General features: G+C 41.7%; 2 protein-coding genes across 2 annotated transcripts; one reads left to right on the top strand and one right to left on the bottom strand.

The window, feature by feature from the left end:
- Positions 1–475: 475 nt before the first annotated feature.
- Positions 476–2,602, top strand: LOC130180448 (nuclear factor 7, brain-like). The gene is made up of 2 exons (XM_056393981.1): positions 476–626; positions 736–2,602. The coding sequence occupies exon 2, from the start codon at positions 753–755 to the stop codon at positions 2,139–2,141; it is 1,389 nt and encodes a 462-aa protein (XP_056249956.1). The 5' UTR covers positions 476–626; positions 736–752; the 3' UTR covers positions 2,142–2,602.
- On the bottom strand, positions 2,359–15,005 carry egln3 (egl-9 family hypoxia-inducible factor 3). Its single transcript, XM_056393982.1, has 5 exons — positions 14,116–15,005; positions 5,497–5,616; positions 4,895–5,031; positions 3,947–4,020; positions 2,359–3,719 (listed from the first exon to the last, which is right to left on the bottom strand). Exons 1-5 carry the CDS (start codon positions 14,473–14,475, stop codon positions 3,685–3,687), a joined length of 726 nt encoding a protein of 241 aa, XP_056249957.1. The 5' UTR covers positions 14,476–15,005; the 3' UTR covers positions 2,359–3,684.
- Positions 15,006–17,197: the final 2,192 nt, after the last annotated feature.

Raw genomic sequence — 17,197 nt, forward strand, 5'->3', positions numbered from 1 at the left:
AACTCCATTAAAACAACATGAGATTATGAAAAACTGCTGCTGAAACAGGAAAAATAAAGACAAATGTCAACACAAAGAGCTTTTAGGTGCTGCTCTTGATTTCAGTAGAAGACAGTTCATCAAAGACAAATAATTATTTCATTAACTAAGTACATTTACTGGAGTACTGCAAGTTTGAAATCCTCGTACTTTCCTTGACTATTTCCTTCTGATGCCTCTTCATGTTTCTACTCCACATTTCAGCGAGTTATATTTGACTTTTTACTGCATCACATTTATCTGACAGATTTAGTTTCTTCTGACTTTACACATTAAGATGTTTGATAACAGAAACAAAACAGAGCTGCTGCACCAAGTGTTTCCAACAATGAATCAAAACTCTGGAATGAAACTCAAGCTGTTCTACAGGTGAAGCAAGAGCATTTATCAGAAAGGGTTTGACACAGCTCCACCCTCACCTGTCTCACCTGAGACAAACCAGGGAACAGTTTGTTCTTCGTCAGTAAAGAGACACAGACTGAAGAACAGACGATCAGATTCACCTTCAGATCAAACTAACAGCTTCCTCTGAGAGAGTCCAGCTACAACACTGCTGCTTCCACCTGCTGACACTCCACACACTGAAGGTGAGTTTGACAAACACCTGGACTCAGAGTGAAAGTAAACCTCAGTGAAGTTAGTAGAGGGGGGAGGGGAGCCATGACTGACTGTACTTTCTGTCTGCTGTGTTTGCAGCTTCTCTCAGGGACTAAATGGCTTCCAGACCAGAGGAGGATCTCTGCTGTCCGGTCTGTCATGAGGTCTTTAGAGATCCTGTTGTTCTGTCCTGCAGCCACAGCTTCTGTAAAGACTGTCTGCAGAGCTGGTGGAGAGAGAAACCAGATCGACCGTGTCCAGTTTGTAAGAGAACTTCAAAATATGAACCACCTTGTAACCTGGTGTTGAAGAACCTGTGTGAGGCCTTCTTACAGGAGAGAGAGCAGAGATCTTCAGAGGCTCTCTGCAGTCTGCACTCTGAGAAACTCAAACTCTTCTGTCTGGACCATCAGCAGCCAGTGTGTCTCGTCTGCAGAGACTCAGAAACACACACCGACCACAGATTCAGACCCATCATTGAAGCTGCTCCACAACACAAGAAGAAGCTTCAGGAAACTCTGGAGCCCTTAAAGAAGAAGTTAAAGGGCTTTAAACAAGTTAAAGTGAAGTTTGATCAAACAGCAGAACACATTAAGGTCCAGGCCCGACACACAGAGACGCAGATCAAGGAGCAGTTTAAGAAGCTTCACCAGTTTCTAGAAGAGGAAGAGGAGGCCAGGATGGCTGCACTGAGGGAGGAAGAGGAGCAGAAGAGTCAGGTGATGAAGGAGAAGATGGAGGCTCTGAGCAGAGAGATAGCAGCTCTTTCAGACACAGTCAGAGCCACAGAGGACGAGCTGAGAGCTGAAGACGTCTCATTCCTGCTCAGCTACAAGGCTGCAGTGGACAGAGTCCAGCAGCGCCCCCTGCTGGAGGATCACCAGCTGGGCTCAGGAGCTCTGATAGACCAGGCCAAACACCTGGGCAACCTGACCTTCAACATCTGGAACAAGATGAAGGACGTGGTCTCCTACAGTCCTGTGGTTCTGGACCCAAACACTGCTGGTCCAGAACTAATCCTGTCTGAAGATCTGACCAGAGTGAGACAAGGAGAGAGACAGAAGCTTCCTGACAATCCAGAGAGGATTAGTTCTTACTGCTGCTCTGTCCTGGGCTCTGAGGGTTTTGACACAGGGACTCACAGCTGGGACGTCGAGGTTGGAGACAGTATATACTGGGGACTGGGTGTGTTAGAAGAGTCTGTCCAGAGGAAGAGAAACATACGGTCTGGATTATGGAGTATATGGTTCTATAGAGATAAATACTCAGCACGGTCACCTTCAGCTTCATCCGTTGATCTCTCAGTGAAGAAGAAGCTCCAGAGGATCAGAGTGAATCTGGACTGGAACAGAGGAAAACTGTCGTTCTCTGATCCTGATACTGACACACACATACACACCTTCACACACACTTTCACTCACAAGGTGTTTCCATTCATTAACACTGAGGATAAAGTGAAGGTGTTACCACTGAAGGTCTCTGTGACAGTGGGACAGAGCAGTTAGAGATAAAGAGGATGATTATATTTATAATGTTGTTTATTTCTTAAAGGGAAAAGTCAGTGAATTTAACCTCTTAAACTGCACCTGTCCTCCTGCTGTCTCATTATTCCAAAGCTTCCTTTATTTTTATTTTTATTTCTGTTTTCTTCTTCTGTAGTTTCACTATTTGCTTCTTCTTCTTTCTGTCGTCGACCTTTTCATGTGTGAAAAATGATTTCACTCCTTTTCTGATCTTTATATTTGTTTTTATTGATACTGAGTCATTTTACATCATTGAGTTTATTATTGTGACTTTGTGTGTAGCCATGATGACCAGCAAACTGATGGAGATCCAATAATCAATAACTGCATTTAACAAAAGAAAAACAGCTGATTTCAGTGTAAACATGTCAGTTCATGATCAATGCTGAATGTACATTGATTCCTGTTTCTCATCAACATAATAAAATATTGTCTTGACTTGGTTTCACATTCTGCTTTTCTGCTTCATGTTTAAACGTTTAAACGTGCCTTAATAAATGTTGAATCTGTTTCACGTGGAGTTAAGGGAGAATATCTTGTTGAACTTTAGACCTTTAAACGTCACACTGTCCAGTTGGCCCGTTAATCGACCTGAATCAGAACCTTCTGGGACCTAAACACCTTCAGTTCTGCTCCATCCGACCCTCAGTCCAGTCGCTTGAGTTGTATCAGTTGTCAGATAATGTAGTGAAGTAGGTGCAGAACAAGTTCCTGAAAACGGCACTAAGAACAGCACTGGAGTAAATGTGGTCACTCATTAGTATTTAGCACTGACACTAATCACTAAAACACATCCTCCGAAGGTTCGATACCCAGAGCTGCTGACTGAATGCTCATGTTGTGTTGTTGGTTTCTGACGCTCTTGAACTGACTCCACCTCTCTGTGTCATTTCATCACCACTGGCCTGTGTTCGTGTTTTCCACTCATGTATTAATAATATAGTTCATTTCATTTACTGGTAAACAGTTCTCTGCTGTTCCTCCATCACTGAACACATGACGCCCCGCTTCTCATTCTAGAGAATTATTAAGAACATGCTGCAGCATGAAACGTTTCTGTCCCACAGCCCTGAAGGCATCATGTCTCTAGTTTCTCTCTGTCTGTTAACGTTGATGAACGCTCGCCGTCTCTCCTCCTCCGTCTTCTTTGAAGCGAGGTGAAGGCGAAGCTTAAAGGTGCAGTCCGCTGTTTCCCTCCAGTAGGAATCAGCAGAGACAGAGTGTTGCACAAAAGCAGGAAAAGTCCCGAGCAGCTGCCGGTCACCTGAACTCATCGTTCATCAGGTTTCAGCGGCGCTCAGCGCGGCGCAGGCGGGTCGTTCTCTCCGGCCTGGACGCCGGTCGGAGCGAGGAGGGGATTCAAATTCATCTGCTGAAGAATTAAAAACCCTCTCGACTCCTCCGGAGTCCAGGACAGAGTGAAGATACTTTCTTTTGTTTTGCTTTTCCAGAAGGTGTGAGAGGCTGAATCCTGTCGTCCTGCAGTTCAAGGTGACGAACACCAGGTGGCGACGTTTCCTCACAGTCAGCCGGAGCTGCTGCCCTGCTGCCCAGAGGACGCTGAAACACACCAGACACATGAACATGAAGGGACACGGAGGAACGCTGACCTGCTGCCACGACGACCGACCTCCACTACACAGAACATTTTTAATATGTATCTCAGAGGAAGTGGCTGCTGAATCAAAATTAACAAGGATTTCTCCTGTGTGTGTGTGTGTGTGTGTGTCTGTGTGTGTGTGTGTGTGTGTGTGTGTGTGTGTGTGTGTGTGTGTGTGTGTGTGTACCTGTCAAGTCTCTGAAGCGCCTCTTGGCCTCGGCTCTCTCCTCAGAATCAAAATACCAGACTGTGATGGCGTACCTGGAACACAAACCACAACACTGATGTTTACTGAAGCTCTGGGTTTTAATTTGAAAGTCAGTTTCCTGTGTGTGTGTTTACGTCTGTTTGACTTCCTCCTCTGGTTTCAGTATTTCTGTGCAGGGATCAGATCTCTTTAGGCTTTTTACTTTTTCCTGCACTGGATGTTTTTTTAAACTGGCCACAGATAAACTCTCCGGTCTCGATCCTGTGTTGTTGTTCAAGTTTGGACAAAATCATCTTTTCACTCTGATAACACATGAAAACACCAAGTCTCTTTATGTATTTGATCACATCAGAGTCAGCGACCGTCATGACTTTCTGCAGTGACAGAACAAGACTGGGTTTCTAAGTCGGCCATATTTGATTTGAAGCGCTCAATTGTAAAGAGGAAGGGGGGGACCAGACACATCCATACTCCATAATAAAATGCTGCTGTTCTGAAAATGACATGTGGATGTTATTACACACTCACACCAGCAGGTGGAGCCAGTTTCCTGTAGATGGAGGTTTTCTGTCTCCTGTGTTTCTGTGCTTTACTTCTTTATACATGAGCTTTCAGGACTTTTTACACTATGATTTTGTTTCTGTTACTTCAATTCAAAAGTGAAGTATCGTTAAAAAGAAGCTGTTGTTTTAAAGAAGTCTTGTATTCAGATCAGTTCACAAAAGATGATCAATCAATGAATCAATAATCCCCGATTGAAGATATGAAAATGAAATGGAGGATGTTTAACACGTTAAAACCAAAAATAAAGACACTGTCGTCGTCTCAGTGTGAACCACACAAACCTCCTGTCATTGGTCAGGATCAGCAACTGACTGATTAATGGGCTGATTGATTGATTGGTCGGTCGGTTGACTGATTGGTTACCTGGTGGAGTAGGAGGGCTGCACCTCGTGCGGGTTCCTGCGGTCGGACCAGAAGAAGAGCAGCCGGTCAAAAAGCGGTTTGATGTCGGCCACGTAGGATTTCCCTTCAGGAAAGATCCTGAGGACGCCACCGTGCTCCTGATACACAACAACAACAACAACAACAACAACACAGGTCAGCTGATTGTCACATCAGAGGGAACTACTTTACAAAGCCAGATGTTCTTGATGTGACATCTGGAGATTATTATCAAATTTAAGATTAAACACAGACACCAAATCTTTTATTTTATTTTTTAGCGTTGTTCCTTCTGCATCATGACTTCATTGATCAAAGCTTTTAAGAGAGTGTCTGTGATTTCTGTCAGTCTGACATCATCAAACTGTTTAAATCAATATCATCATCATGTGTTTTACAAACGGATCAAAGTCATAAACTTTTTCCTTTTTCCCGTCAGACAGGAAGTTTCCAAATCTGAACTGTAATCGCGTCTTTCAATTCCTGAACCTGAATAACAAACGAGTAACTGCAGGTCAGAGGTCACGTCGACCTCAGACAGACAGAATGTGAATATCAGATCAGAGTCGGGTCCCTAAACGCACCGTGGCGTTCCAGTTCTTGTTGAGGTAGTAGATGCAGGTGATGCAGCGTCCGTCAGAGTTGGGGTTGTCCACGTGTTTGACGTAACCGGCGCCGTTTCCCGGGTAACACGCCACCATGGCCTGAACACACAGACAAGAGACAAGTCATGAGACCTCAGAGTTACATTACAGAGTTTCAGTGAGGCGCTGCAGAACTGAAACACCACGCAACAACAACAACAACAACAACAACAACAACAACAACAACAACAACAACAACAACAAATATAAAAGAGTTAAAACAGGGAAATCATTTAAGACTAAAACATTTAAAATAAATAAAAAACAGAAAAACTCTCAGAGCTCATTAAAAGCGAAGTGGAACAGGTGCGTCATTTAAAAATGTCCCCTGGCTCTGCCCCTCTAGTATTTCTTGGAAGAGTTAGAAGTCGTGCTGTAGACGAAACAACAAGAAAGAAATGAAGTCATCATCAACAGGGACGGAGACTGAAGAGGCGGGAAAATTAAGAGGAAAAAAAGTTGTAGAAGAAGAGTTTTGTAAAAGTTTGGACGAACTGTCGCATCAAACTGCTGAAGATGATGTTGAAGTAATTTTGACATTACATAAACTTCCTGTGTGTGTGTGTGTATGTGCTTGTGTGTGTGTGTGTGTGTGTGTGTGTGTGTGTGTGTGTGTGTGTGTGTGTGTATGTGTGTGTGTGTGTGTGTGTGTGGTTATTTCCTAATATGTCTTGAGGAAGATCATGGGTGTGTGTTGTGGTTAGGTGCCTACGGATTCAGTTGCACGTACACAAATTGCATGCATGCATGTTCATGTTTGCTGCATGCCTCTGTGTGTGTGTGTGTGTGTGTGTGTGTGTGTGTGTCTGTGTGTGTGTGTGTGTACGTGCAGCTGGTCAGTGTTTGGAGGAAACTGGATCGGCCACGTTTGTAGTCGCAGCCTGAACGCCTCTGTGAAGACTCAGAAATCTGCTTTAAGACTCATGGTGTCAATCAGACTGTAGCCCCGCCCACCACCTGTTGTGACTCAGGATGATTGACAGCTCTTCTTTTACACGCGCGAACAACAACTAAAGTTTTTAGTGTCTTCAGATGCTGTTTAAAGGTTTGTTTACGTCACAGGTTTGAACATATATTTCAAATTAAAGTCAAGATCAGAATTTGACAAAATCTAAACTCAGCTTCCGGCTCAGATCTGGCCCACATACGGCACGATCACCAGACGCTACCTCCACATCTGGACCAATTCTGGCGCACACACAGAAACTCTTCCAGCTGAACTGGAAGTTTCATTTTGCTACCTGGGTTAGCTTTTTCAGGAGCTTTCTACAGCATCTCAGGGTCTTCCTCAGTGGATGATGTTTATTTTATGAACTGAAGAAGACCATGAGATGACACTGAAAGCTTTATTAAAAAGCTTTGTTGTTATTTTATACAGAAAAGAAAATCACAAATAAAAAACCATTTAGATTTATATGATTTATATTGTTTTAATTTAAATGTTTGTACATTTTGTCCTTCTTTTTTCTGCCCTTAACTTGTCCTGTCACTATTGAATTAATTCAATTAATTTAATTTATTAAATTCTACTCAATCGTCCATCCACAAAAACATGTTTTAGCAACTTTGGTGGGGGTTTCCCTGCGTCCCCTCCCTGCAGCACCGTGACCTTGCGACCCAAACAGGAAGCGTCTGATAAGCCGAAACCAGCAGACGATTATCAGACAAGAGACTGTGTCAAAGTCAACAAAGGCTCAAACTGAGAGTTTCCTTCCAGGAAAAACACAGAGCGGCCGCCGCCACCACCAGCTGATCCACACACACACACACACACACACACACACACACACACACACAACCCCCCCTGTGAGGTCACCGCTGGTCATTTCACTGCTATGGCTTCATATGAGTGTTTTCATGGCTCCGGTGTGAAGATGTGACGGAGCTTCATCAGGCTTTAACAGAGTTCAGGAGTTCACTGATGATAAAAACTCTGCAGCCAAATTCAAACCATAATTTATAAAGATTAGGACTGAAAAATACGAGGAGAAAATAATTATTGAAGATAAATGGATGAAGACGACGACACTCGAGGAAAATCAAGTTTTGTTTAACTATTGAAAGATTAATATCCATGATAAAAGATATTTAAATGAAAACCAAGTGTTTCACCTCGTTAACATCCACATGATGTTTTTATATAACACAGACTCATGATGATGAAATAACCATCAACACCATGACTGAGTGTTTCCACCTTGACCTGCAGTGAACCAATCACAGTCTCATAAACACAGATTCAGACAGTCAGAGTTTCATACGTCACAGACCTAAAGAACCAATCCTGTCAGCTGGTGGGGACGGGGGGCGGGGCTAAATGCACCTGAAACCTTGTCAGTACAGATAGAGAGAGAGTTAGCATTAGCACAACCGCTAACACTGTGTCAGCCACTGCCAGTTACAAGCTAACAAACAACATACACAAATAAAAGATGCTAACTAGCTAACGGTTCTGACCCGTCTGCTGGTCTCTGGCACTGACTGTTATATTTAATGAAATAAAGATTTCTCAGAAACCGTTTACTCCACATTCATGTGACAACATTCACCAGTGACGGAAGATTACGCCTCGTTAAAGAGGCAACGACAATGATTTACACCAAACTGCATCATGGGATGTCAGTGCCGCCACCTGACCCCGACGCTGACACACAGATCGCACGCAGCCCTCTCCACTCATGCATTTATTATGACGTACGTGTTTACACAGATGCTCGGTCTGTGCTGACTCCAGCAGCATCACCTGCAGCCACATCATCACCAACCCCCCCCCCCTTCTTTTATTGTGAAATGAAGACGTGCATGGAGCTCCACGCCTCTGCACGCTCCGTAAAATCTCACATCCTGTTCACTTCCTCTTCTGTACGATCATCAACACACCACTTCATACAGGAAGGTCACGGCGTAGACAACAACAACAACAACCCGCCCACCCCCCCCACCTGACGTCTGTGTTTACTTCCCCTCCCTTTTGGATGCTCTTAATGTGAAAAGGGGATGATTGGCGGGGAGGGTGGGGGAGTCGAGCCCCCAGCGTGCGAGCGACTCCAGAGCTGCCCCCCCCCCCCCCCCCCAGATTAAGAGTGAAAGACCTGCTCTGAAAACCACAGGCAGCTTGAACTGAGGGGAAGCAACTCACGCCACCACTGAGGCACGTACACACACACACACACACACACACACACACACACACACACACACCATCATCGTCATCATCATCATACAACCTGAAAGTATGTGGTGAGACAGGAGGGCTGGGCGCAGAGGAAATGATACTCTGGAAAACAAAACGCCTCCGAGAGCCGTTTGGAGTTGAAACTTTATCTTATCTTTCTATTAGAGAGAAGGAGGGGGAGGGAGGGAGGGAGGGAGGGAGGGGGGAGGGAGAGAGAGGGATTGTGGGAGTGCAGTGAGGTCTGTGCAGGGGTTTGGCAGGTTTCCAGCCTGCTGACAGTTTAATGACAGAGCTACGTGAGGAGCGTGAGGCTGCAGTCTGGACCCACTGCAACCACCAGGACTCCTCCACCTCAACACTGGGGTTCTCAACCTGAGGGGTCGGGACCCCCAGTGGGTCACAAGATAAATGTGAAAGGTCACGCGGTGACTCACAGCAGAGGAAAGAAGATTAAAAAACATTTCTGCGACACAGAATTACATTTCTTTCTCTGTTTTTTGCTTTTTTTCTTGTGACTTATTAAAGAGTTTTATCTTAAAACTGTTGGAATAAAACAATCTCCAAAATCCGATCTTTAGCCACAAAGATTCATTAATCAATTAATTAACTTGACGATTGGGTGCTTCTCAAATGTGAGGATTTTATGTTTTTCTTTGTCCAACATCAGAGTTAAAAAACAAACATTACAACTCTTCATACAATCCTTGGATCCCTCTCTTTAACTCGTCCGTCACTGTGTCTGAAGGTCGTCTGGGTGAAGAAGAGCTCAACAGAGTCAGTCCCATAGACTCCCATGTTAAAATGTCTTTACAGCAGAAATAAACATGTTTACAGCCTGGTACAGAAACTGTTCTGGTCTCTACAGATGATTTCCTCCTTCATGACACCTGTTTATATAACTCACCTGTTTATATAACTCACCTGTTTATATAACTCACCTGTTTATATAACTCAGATGTTTATATTTTGCTAAGGACTAAAGTTATGGAGGATTGAGGGCGTGGCCTCTTTGAGGGACAGGTGGGGGTCTCAGCTCCACACGCCCCTCCTCTTTGATAATTTTTGGATTAGCTGGGAGTTAGGGTAAAATCTTAACGATACCTAAACCTAAATATGAACATGTTCTTTCCTTTAAAGTTGTTTTAGTGTGAAAGCTCCTCCAGTGTAAAGGTGTGTGTCCATGTGTAGTGTGATTATAGATCAGCTCTAGCTTCTATATTAATACTGTGAAAGTATCAAAGCCTCAGTCCACAGAGAAATGCACACAGCCTGTATTCAGAAACTGAGCCTTAAAACCAGCCGTTATTAAAAGATTGTTCTGTTCTCCAGACAATAACTTCTTATCCTGCATCGTTGTTATGTTTATTCTCCTGCACCGTCTGCAGATACCTGTGTGTGTGTGTGTGTGTGTGTGTGTGTTCCTATTGTAAGTGGGCTAAGCTGTTTTTTAAGAAGTCCCATCTGATAACACACAGACACGTGTGATAAGGGCTCACTGTAGACTGCACTGCATGCTGGGAATATGTGTGTAATATGTGCCCAGCCCTCCTCACCACATACTTTCACGTTGTATGATGATGATGATGATGATGGTGTATGTGTCTGTGTGTGTGTCTGTGTGTTTAAGGGAAGTCAGGATACTGTACATCAGTGAGTGTGTGTGTGGTTGAGCGGGCGAGAGAGCATGACTGAGCGTGGAGGAGTGAGAGAGTGAATAATTGAATAAGTGGGAGAGTGTGTACGTGAGAATGTCTGCATGCCTCTATGAGCTCTCATGAACAGGTGTGTGTGTGTGTGTGTGTGTGTGTGTGTGTGTGTGTGTGTGTGTGTGACAAACACAGTTTGTTTTTCCTCCTCTGTCTTTCATCATATCATCTCAGTCTTACAAAAACTACAGCAACAACAAGTTTTCCTCGATAAAACGAGACAAAAACTAAATGATATTTAACTTTTGGAAATGAAACAATTAGAGTCAGATTGAGCAGCTGGACCTGCAGCCTCTTACATCCCCGTAACGTGAGATAAAAAATAACAACAAACGTCAATTTAAACAGGAAGTAAAAATCCAGTGGAGACAAACCAACACGTAAAACATGTAAAGTTTCTCTTCAGGACCAAAACAGGAAATGACACAGAAACTAATCATGATCAAAAGCTAATATACATTTCCATCAAAGCAAAAACGCTGCAACTAACTAATATTTTCATTATTGACCATCTGCAGAGTATTTTCTTGATTTAATGAATTATTATTAACAAAACGTGACATTTAAAGCTGGAAGCAGCAGGATCAGTTTTTGACGCAGTACAGTTGCCACTTAATCTTCTGTAAATCCACTACTTGAATAATTGATTAATTGATTAGGATTCATCTCTGCAGCTCTGATGAACAGTTATAATATGTCTGAGGGATGAGAGTATTTGTTCTTCACCTACTGAACCCTCCCACACAGAAATGTAATATATGACATTTGTGTCTCTATATAAAGAGCGATGATTATATATATTATTATCACGTGTATAAATCCTCTGGATTTATGAAGATATAAGTTAATAACATACATGAAATACTAAAAATAGCTATATGATGAATTTCTATATGGTATAACATGTTAACATTTATTTAATTTATGTATGCAAGTTTATTAAAACAACAAACATTATATATGCAAGAATAGTTTTTTCTTTCTTTAAAAAAAAAAAAGAATTTCTAATTCATTTTAAACACGTCTCAAACTTTTGGACGCCACCGTTTATATATCAATATATATTAACAGGATATATATCTACAATATAAGCATATACACATAAACATACATATTTGTATACAGTATATGTCAATATATGAAATTGTTATATCATTTTTATATGCGCTTTTATTTTAAATATTATTTTTATTGTATATTTTTACTTTATACTTTATATATTTTCCATATTGTATATGGAAATTCAATATATGTACATATATTATATTTGTGTAGGAGGCTGCTCTGCTTTACGATCTGAAGATGAAGGTCTGCACTCCAAAATAAAAGCTGTAAAGTGTATACATTTATTTTGGTAACACTTCACTTAACCTCCTGTTTACCTTTTAGAAGACGGATATAAACATCTAATAAATGTTTGTATGAGCAACTTACAGAAATACAATATTCTTCTGTCTGCAGACACACGTGTTCATATTCTAAAAACCTCCCTCCTGTATCTTTCCCCGGAACAGGAAGCAGATTTTAGCGGTAAATAGTCTCAGTAAGCACCTGGATCCAGGTATCCATCCCCAGACTGCACGGCCTCATCACGTCTGTCCGGTGATTAATCACCACAGAAAACACCAAGACGACCAAACCGCTGAGTTTCCTGTCCTTCCTGGTTTCTGAAGCCTTGGCTCAGGGCCCAGACCGGGTCCCTGGACTGCCGCTGAAGGGCCTGAACGTCGCAGAGAACAGGAAGGTGGTTTCACTGTGTTTCCACATGAGACCGACGAGGCGTGAGGAGGAACGATGAGTGTATCAGTCTCTGCTTTCCAACGCAGGGCGTTTGGATCTTGCCCCAGATGAAGTGTGTTGCACCGTGTGACACTACGGATCCTCAACCGTCAACAAAACAGGAAGTCCTCTAATTTGGTGTCGCCTACATGAGCAGCTGGAGTCCAGACCAGCAGACCACCTCAAAAACTTTTTCTTTTTGCGAAACTGCAAAAACCAAAGTTCCTATAAATTGGTCAAACTATGGATGTGGCCCCGATTGATCGGCCACCGATCATGATCCACTGCTTTAATAAAGCAAATAAAAATTGCAAAAGTTGCAGTGATTGGACAGAAATGGAGGGTCGGGCAGAATTCACAGGGATTGGTTGGATTTGTGTTAATTATTGCCATCGCGACTTCCTGGAGGGACTGATCAACACCTTAAACATGTGTTCCTATTTTTCTGCTGACATAATGAACTCCTTAAAGGGCCAGCGCACCTCTGGTCCTCCCACACAGGTGATCTAATTACCTCAGGACTGCAGCTCGTCTCAGAGCTGTGAACAGACTGTCTCTGCAGATGATGGAGTGAACTCCCACCATGACAGATTCAGTCTAATCAGCCAGAGAGACACACCTGTGGAGCCGAGCGGCGCCTTTAAGGAAACTCTGTATTTAGAGACGTTTGGTGAACCAACATTTTGTTTGAAGAAAAATGCTGTTTAAGTTCTTTCTTGCAAATAATATGAATTAATGCCGATGCACACATGCAATATACAGATTCTATTCTACACAGCTTGTGTGAAGCCGTAAAGTTGCTGCGCTTCATGTGATGTGTACTTTAATAACTTATTGTCCTTTGCTTTAGGATTTCTGTTTGTTAATATATTCTATTTAATCAGAAAATACGTCATTATATTTAAGCAAAATGTAATTAAATAATTAAAAGTACTGATGGTGCAGAAAATGTTTTCCTATCACATATTATTTCTATGGATTATTAAAGTGGTGCATTGATGTACATGTTGCAGCTCAGCGATGATTTTAACCACTTTACCAGAGTGTTGTATAAACTAAAGCGACGCATCATATTCTGTAAGTTCATCATGTTTATCAGTCCAGATATGTAATATATGACATGTATGTCCCTATATCATTATCATATATGTACACCCTGAATATATAGGTTTATAACATATATAAAATACCCATAGTAAAATTTGTATATGTATTCATATTAAAAATATCTGTGTGATGATTTTTTATATGGTATAAGATGTGGCAATCACATATATTAATTATATATATTTAATTTATACATGGACGTTTAATGAAACAATATAACATTTTACATGTTTTTATATATTTTCGTTGTTAATTTCTCTACCTTATATAATACAACATACTGACAGGCTTTGGGATGGACATATATCTATGTAACATATGTCTACAATATAAACATACATATTTGAATGGGCTTGACATGAATGTTAATATACGAAATTAGTACAATTTCTAACTAACATTTTTTACATTTGCTTTTATTTCATATGTACATGGAAATTCAATATATGTCCATATATTATATTTGTATATGAGACGTATGAAACTTATTATGAGACAAAACAATAAACGTGTTTCAGCTTTGTGGGGATTATTATTAATGAGGGGTTTAATTAAGTTTTTTATCTTAAAAAGGTTGGAGACTTTTCTTTTAAAGAATTCATTCAGAAAAAAATCAAATGAAAAATCACCATGGTGATAAAAACAGTGTGTGACGGAGAGTGAGAGTGATGGAGTAAAAGGAACAAGGTATAAGATGAATAAACATTAAACTTTGTCTCTGCTTCTTTACTCTTCCTGCTCTCTGACATCCTGAAGTCCAGACTTGAACTTGACCCACATCGCCCCTCTTACCTTTGACCTCTCCCGGATCGCCTTGCTGCCGAGCCGGCTCGCGCACACGGAGATGAGCTTATCGATGAGGTTGAGCAGGAAGCTGATCGCCTCGCAGCCGCGCTCCGACCCGCTCACCCAGGCGATCTTGTCCCCGCGGATGCTCTTGCGGTGGATGCCGCGGACGGAGCCGGCCAGCCGGCCGTCTTGCAGCGCCCCGGACCGGTGCATCTCCTTCACCTGCTCCAGCACCGCGTCCCCGGCCAGCTGCCCGAGGAGACCGTCCACATGGCAGAACCCGTGGGACAGCAGGGCCGGGACGACCCGCTCCAGAGCCAAACGCTCCAGGTCCGCGTCCGATACGTGCTCGATAAAAGGCATCTCAACAGCTGTGGCAATGTTGGAGTGAATTCAGTCTGATGGCGGGAGTTGAGGTGTGACAGGAGGCTGAGCGGAAGTGAAGTGAAGCTCCGCTGAAAGTCACCAAGTTAAATCAGATCGTTACTGAACGATCCAGCGTCCAACTTCATGTTTCCACCGAGCTCTTATTGAGGCTGCAGCAGCGTCACGTCAGCGGGTGTGCACCCGCAACACTTCCGGTTACACGTTTCAAAATAAGAGTCAGTTCCGCTTGTATTGGAAATGTTTCCTTTGTAAAACAAGTCATTTTATCTCATCTTTAATGGGGATTTTAACACCTGGAAACCACCTTCTTCTACATCTCACCTGGGTCTCCTGTTTTTTCTAAGGACCAATGAGAATAGTCCCTATCCATTATCTCATAAAGTGAAACAATAACTTTATTTTATACCACTTGTTTATTTGTCTGCTGTTTTGTTTGATATGCTTTCATGTATGTTCCTTATGGCTGTGGAAAAAGTCAAAATGAACCTTGGCAGGAAATTTGTATGTAAAAATGAAAAACCAATATGCTAAATAATAAAACCAAATAGTAAATATATGAATGACACCGTTTCATTATGGGAGGAAGTCGCAACTTTCAAAACTGCTGGCATAGTAAGCTTTCAGAAGGATGCAATTTAGTGCAGGAATAATTTATTGGTAATTAGTTAACTAAATGAATCAACAGTCATTTAGATTGATACATGATTAAAGTGATTAATCTGTCAAACAAAAAAAAAATCATTTTTGGTTCTCAAATTTTTGGATCTGCTGTTCTTATCCTGTTCTAGATGAAGACATTCAGGGTTTGTGCTTTTAGTTGAAGATGTCATGTTCAGCTCTGCAGAACCAAGATATATAAAAATTATATTATGAACATTTCACAGTTGCTTTTTTAGGAGAGACCCATAAAACCACTCACCTTTTGTTCTTCCAGCCATCATGAGCAGGTCTCCCTCTTAGTTGATTCGCCGTGCTTTTAATTTGAAAGCCCTTCCACAGACTTCCGGTCACATCGCGGCTGCTTCACGGTGGAGGAGAGAAAGTGCGATGAGAGAGCGAAGTGTGAGACGTGCTGGATGTGATGTACACTGTGGGGGGGGGGGGGGGGGGGGGGGGGGGATTCCTGGACTTGACTCTAACCCACTTTCTGTGTTAATACCATTATTTTTACATCACGTGACCTATTGTTTATGATCATGTCAAACATTTAAAGTTGGTGTCCAGTAGAATCTTTTATTCTTTAATCAGCAGCAGATTCACTTAAATCCTTCACTTTGCTTTGTATTTATTTTTTGTTAAAGGTGAAGTTAATTACGACTAAGTGACTGACTCTCTGCGACGTGCCCGCGCACTGGGCGTGCCCGCCGCCATTGAGGACTCCACGAGCCGCATGTAGCCCTCGCGCTCTCTCCCTCCCCTTCGTCCTACCCGCGCGGAAGTAAACATTCAACGTGAAGTTGACCACGTGCCGGGAAAAGACTGAAAGCAGCTGATATGAGCAGATAGACCACACAGGATAATGATGATAATAATAATAATAATAAACAAACAATTATAAACAAGTTATAACAGATTTCATACACTGATGCAGGTTCACTATTTGGCAAGATCGTCTTACTAACGAGTTACTGACATTTATAACTGGTAACAGGAGCCTTATAGTAACGCATTCATATATTATTTGTTTATAAATGTTTGTAGAAATGAGATGCAGCAACAGGATGATGATGGAGGGAGAATCAGCTGAGTGAACAACAGGCCACAGATCAATGGAGTATAGTCATTGATATGATCATTTTTGCCATAATTTGATCTGCTAAATGAAACTTTCCGATCTCATTAAGATGCTGACGGTGATTAATTGTTAGTAGCTGAACAAACGTGTGACGAAGCAGCAGCTACAGATGCTGATGATGGAGGAAACAGAGATTTGAGGCTGAACAGTACAGAGACCTGTGGGTTCACTATTTGGCAAGTAACAGGTCACTGATGCCCTTTTTATCTAATGTGTTATAACAACTTATAGATGATTATTAAGTGTAAACAAGGTCATTAATAAACTAGTTACAAAATCCTCTATAAGACTCTTATTGTGAAGTGACACCGACATGTTTTATTTTATCTTAACATTAGTTTTGTAGTGACTAAAGTTAGCAGCTAATGTTACTGACATTTCTTCATGTTCTTCATTTTAAAATAATTAAAGTGTCATTTTTTAATTTGACCTTACTACTAAGTGTTTAACAGGAAACACTGGAAGGTAACGTAACTACCACGGGTTCGTTTTAAATCAATACTGCATTTGTGATGACAGAATTAGCAGCTAATGTTGCTGTCACTTTTTCCTTTGACAGATTTATGCAGAAATGTTGGAGTTTTTGAAAAGTTTCTATTTCAATGTTCGATGTCCAAACTTATTTTCTTATAATTAATATAATCTAAATATAAAAATATATATTGAATATAATCTGTAATGAATGCTTCTAGTACTAGTGTGTGTTTGGTTGTTATTGTAAATATTATGTATCAATATTATTATCAGTGTTTATCAGTATCATTATCACTCCCTTGTCTCGGTGGCTTTCTGCAGCAGACACTCCCTGAACCTGCAGGGTGCATTCAAGGACATCTGGAAAAGAAACCACCCTGTATCTGATAACCAAATACTTAATAAGGAAAGTGTCTATCAGTAATTATG

The sequence above is a fragment of the Seriola aureovittata genome, chromosome 13 (assembly GCF_021018895.1).
Source record: "Seriola aureovittata isolate HTS-2021-v1 ecotype China chromosome 13, ASM2101889v1, whole genome shotgun sequence".
NCBI lineage: Eukaryota > Metazoa > Chordata > Actinopteri > Carangiformes > Carangidae > Seriola > Seriola aureovittata.

Excerpts from the sequence above, each read along its gene's own strand:
- LOC130180448 (XM_056393981.1), top strand. The coding sequence starts at position 753 with ATGGCTTCCAGACCAGAGGAGGATCTCTGCTGTCCGGTCTGTCATGAG.
- egln3 (XM_056393982.1), bottom strand. The coding sequence starts at position 14,475 with ATGCCTTTTATCGAGCACGTATCGGACGCGGACCTGGAGCGTTTGGCT. Across the intron at positions 5,617-14,115 it reads CGATCCGGGAGAGGTCAAAG|GCCATGGTGGCGTGTTACCC; the intron begins GTAAGAGGGGCG and ends CTGTGTGTTCAG. Across the intron at positions 5,032-5,496 it reads ACAAGAACTGGAACGCCACG|GAGCACGGTGGCGTCCTCAG; the intron begins GTGCGTTTAGGG and ends GTTGTGTATCAG.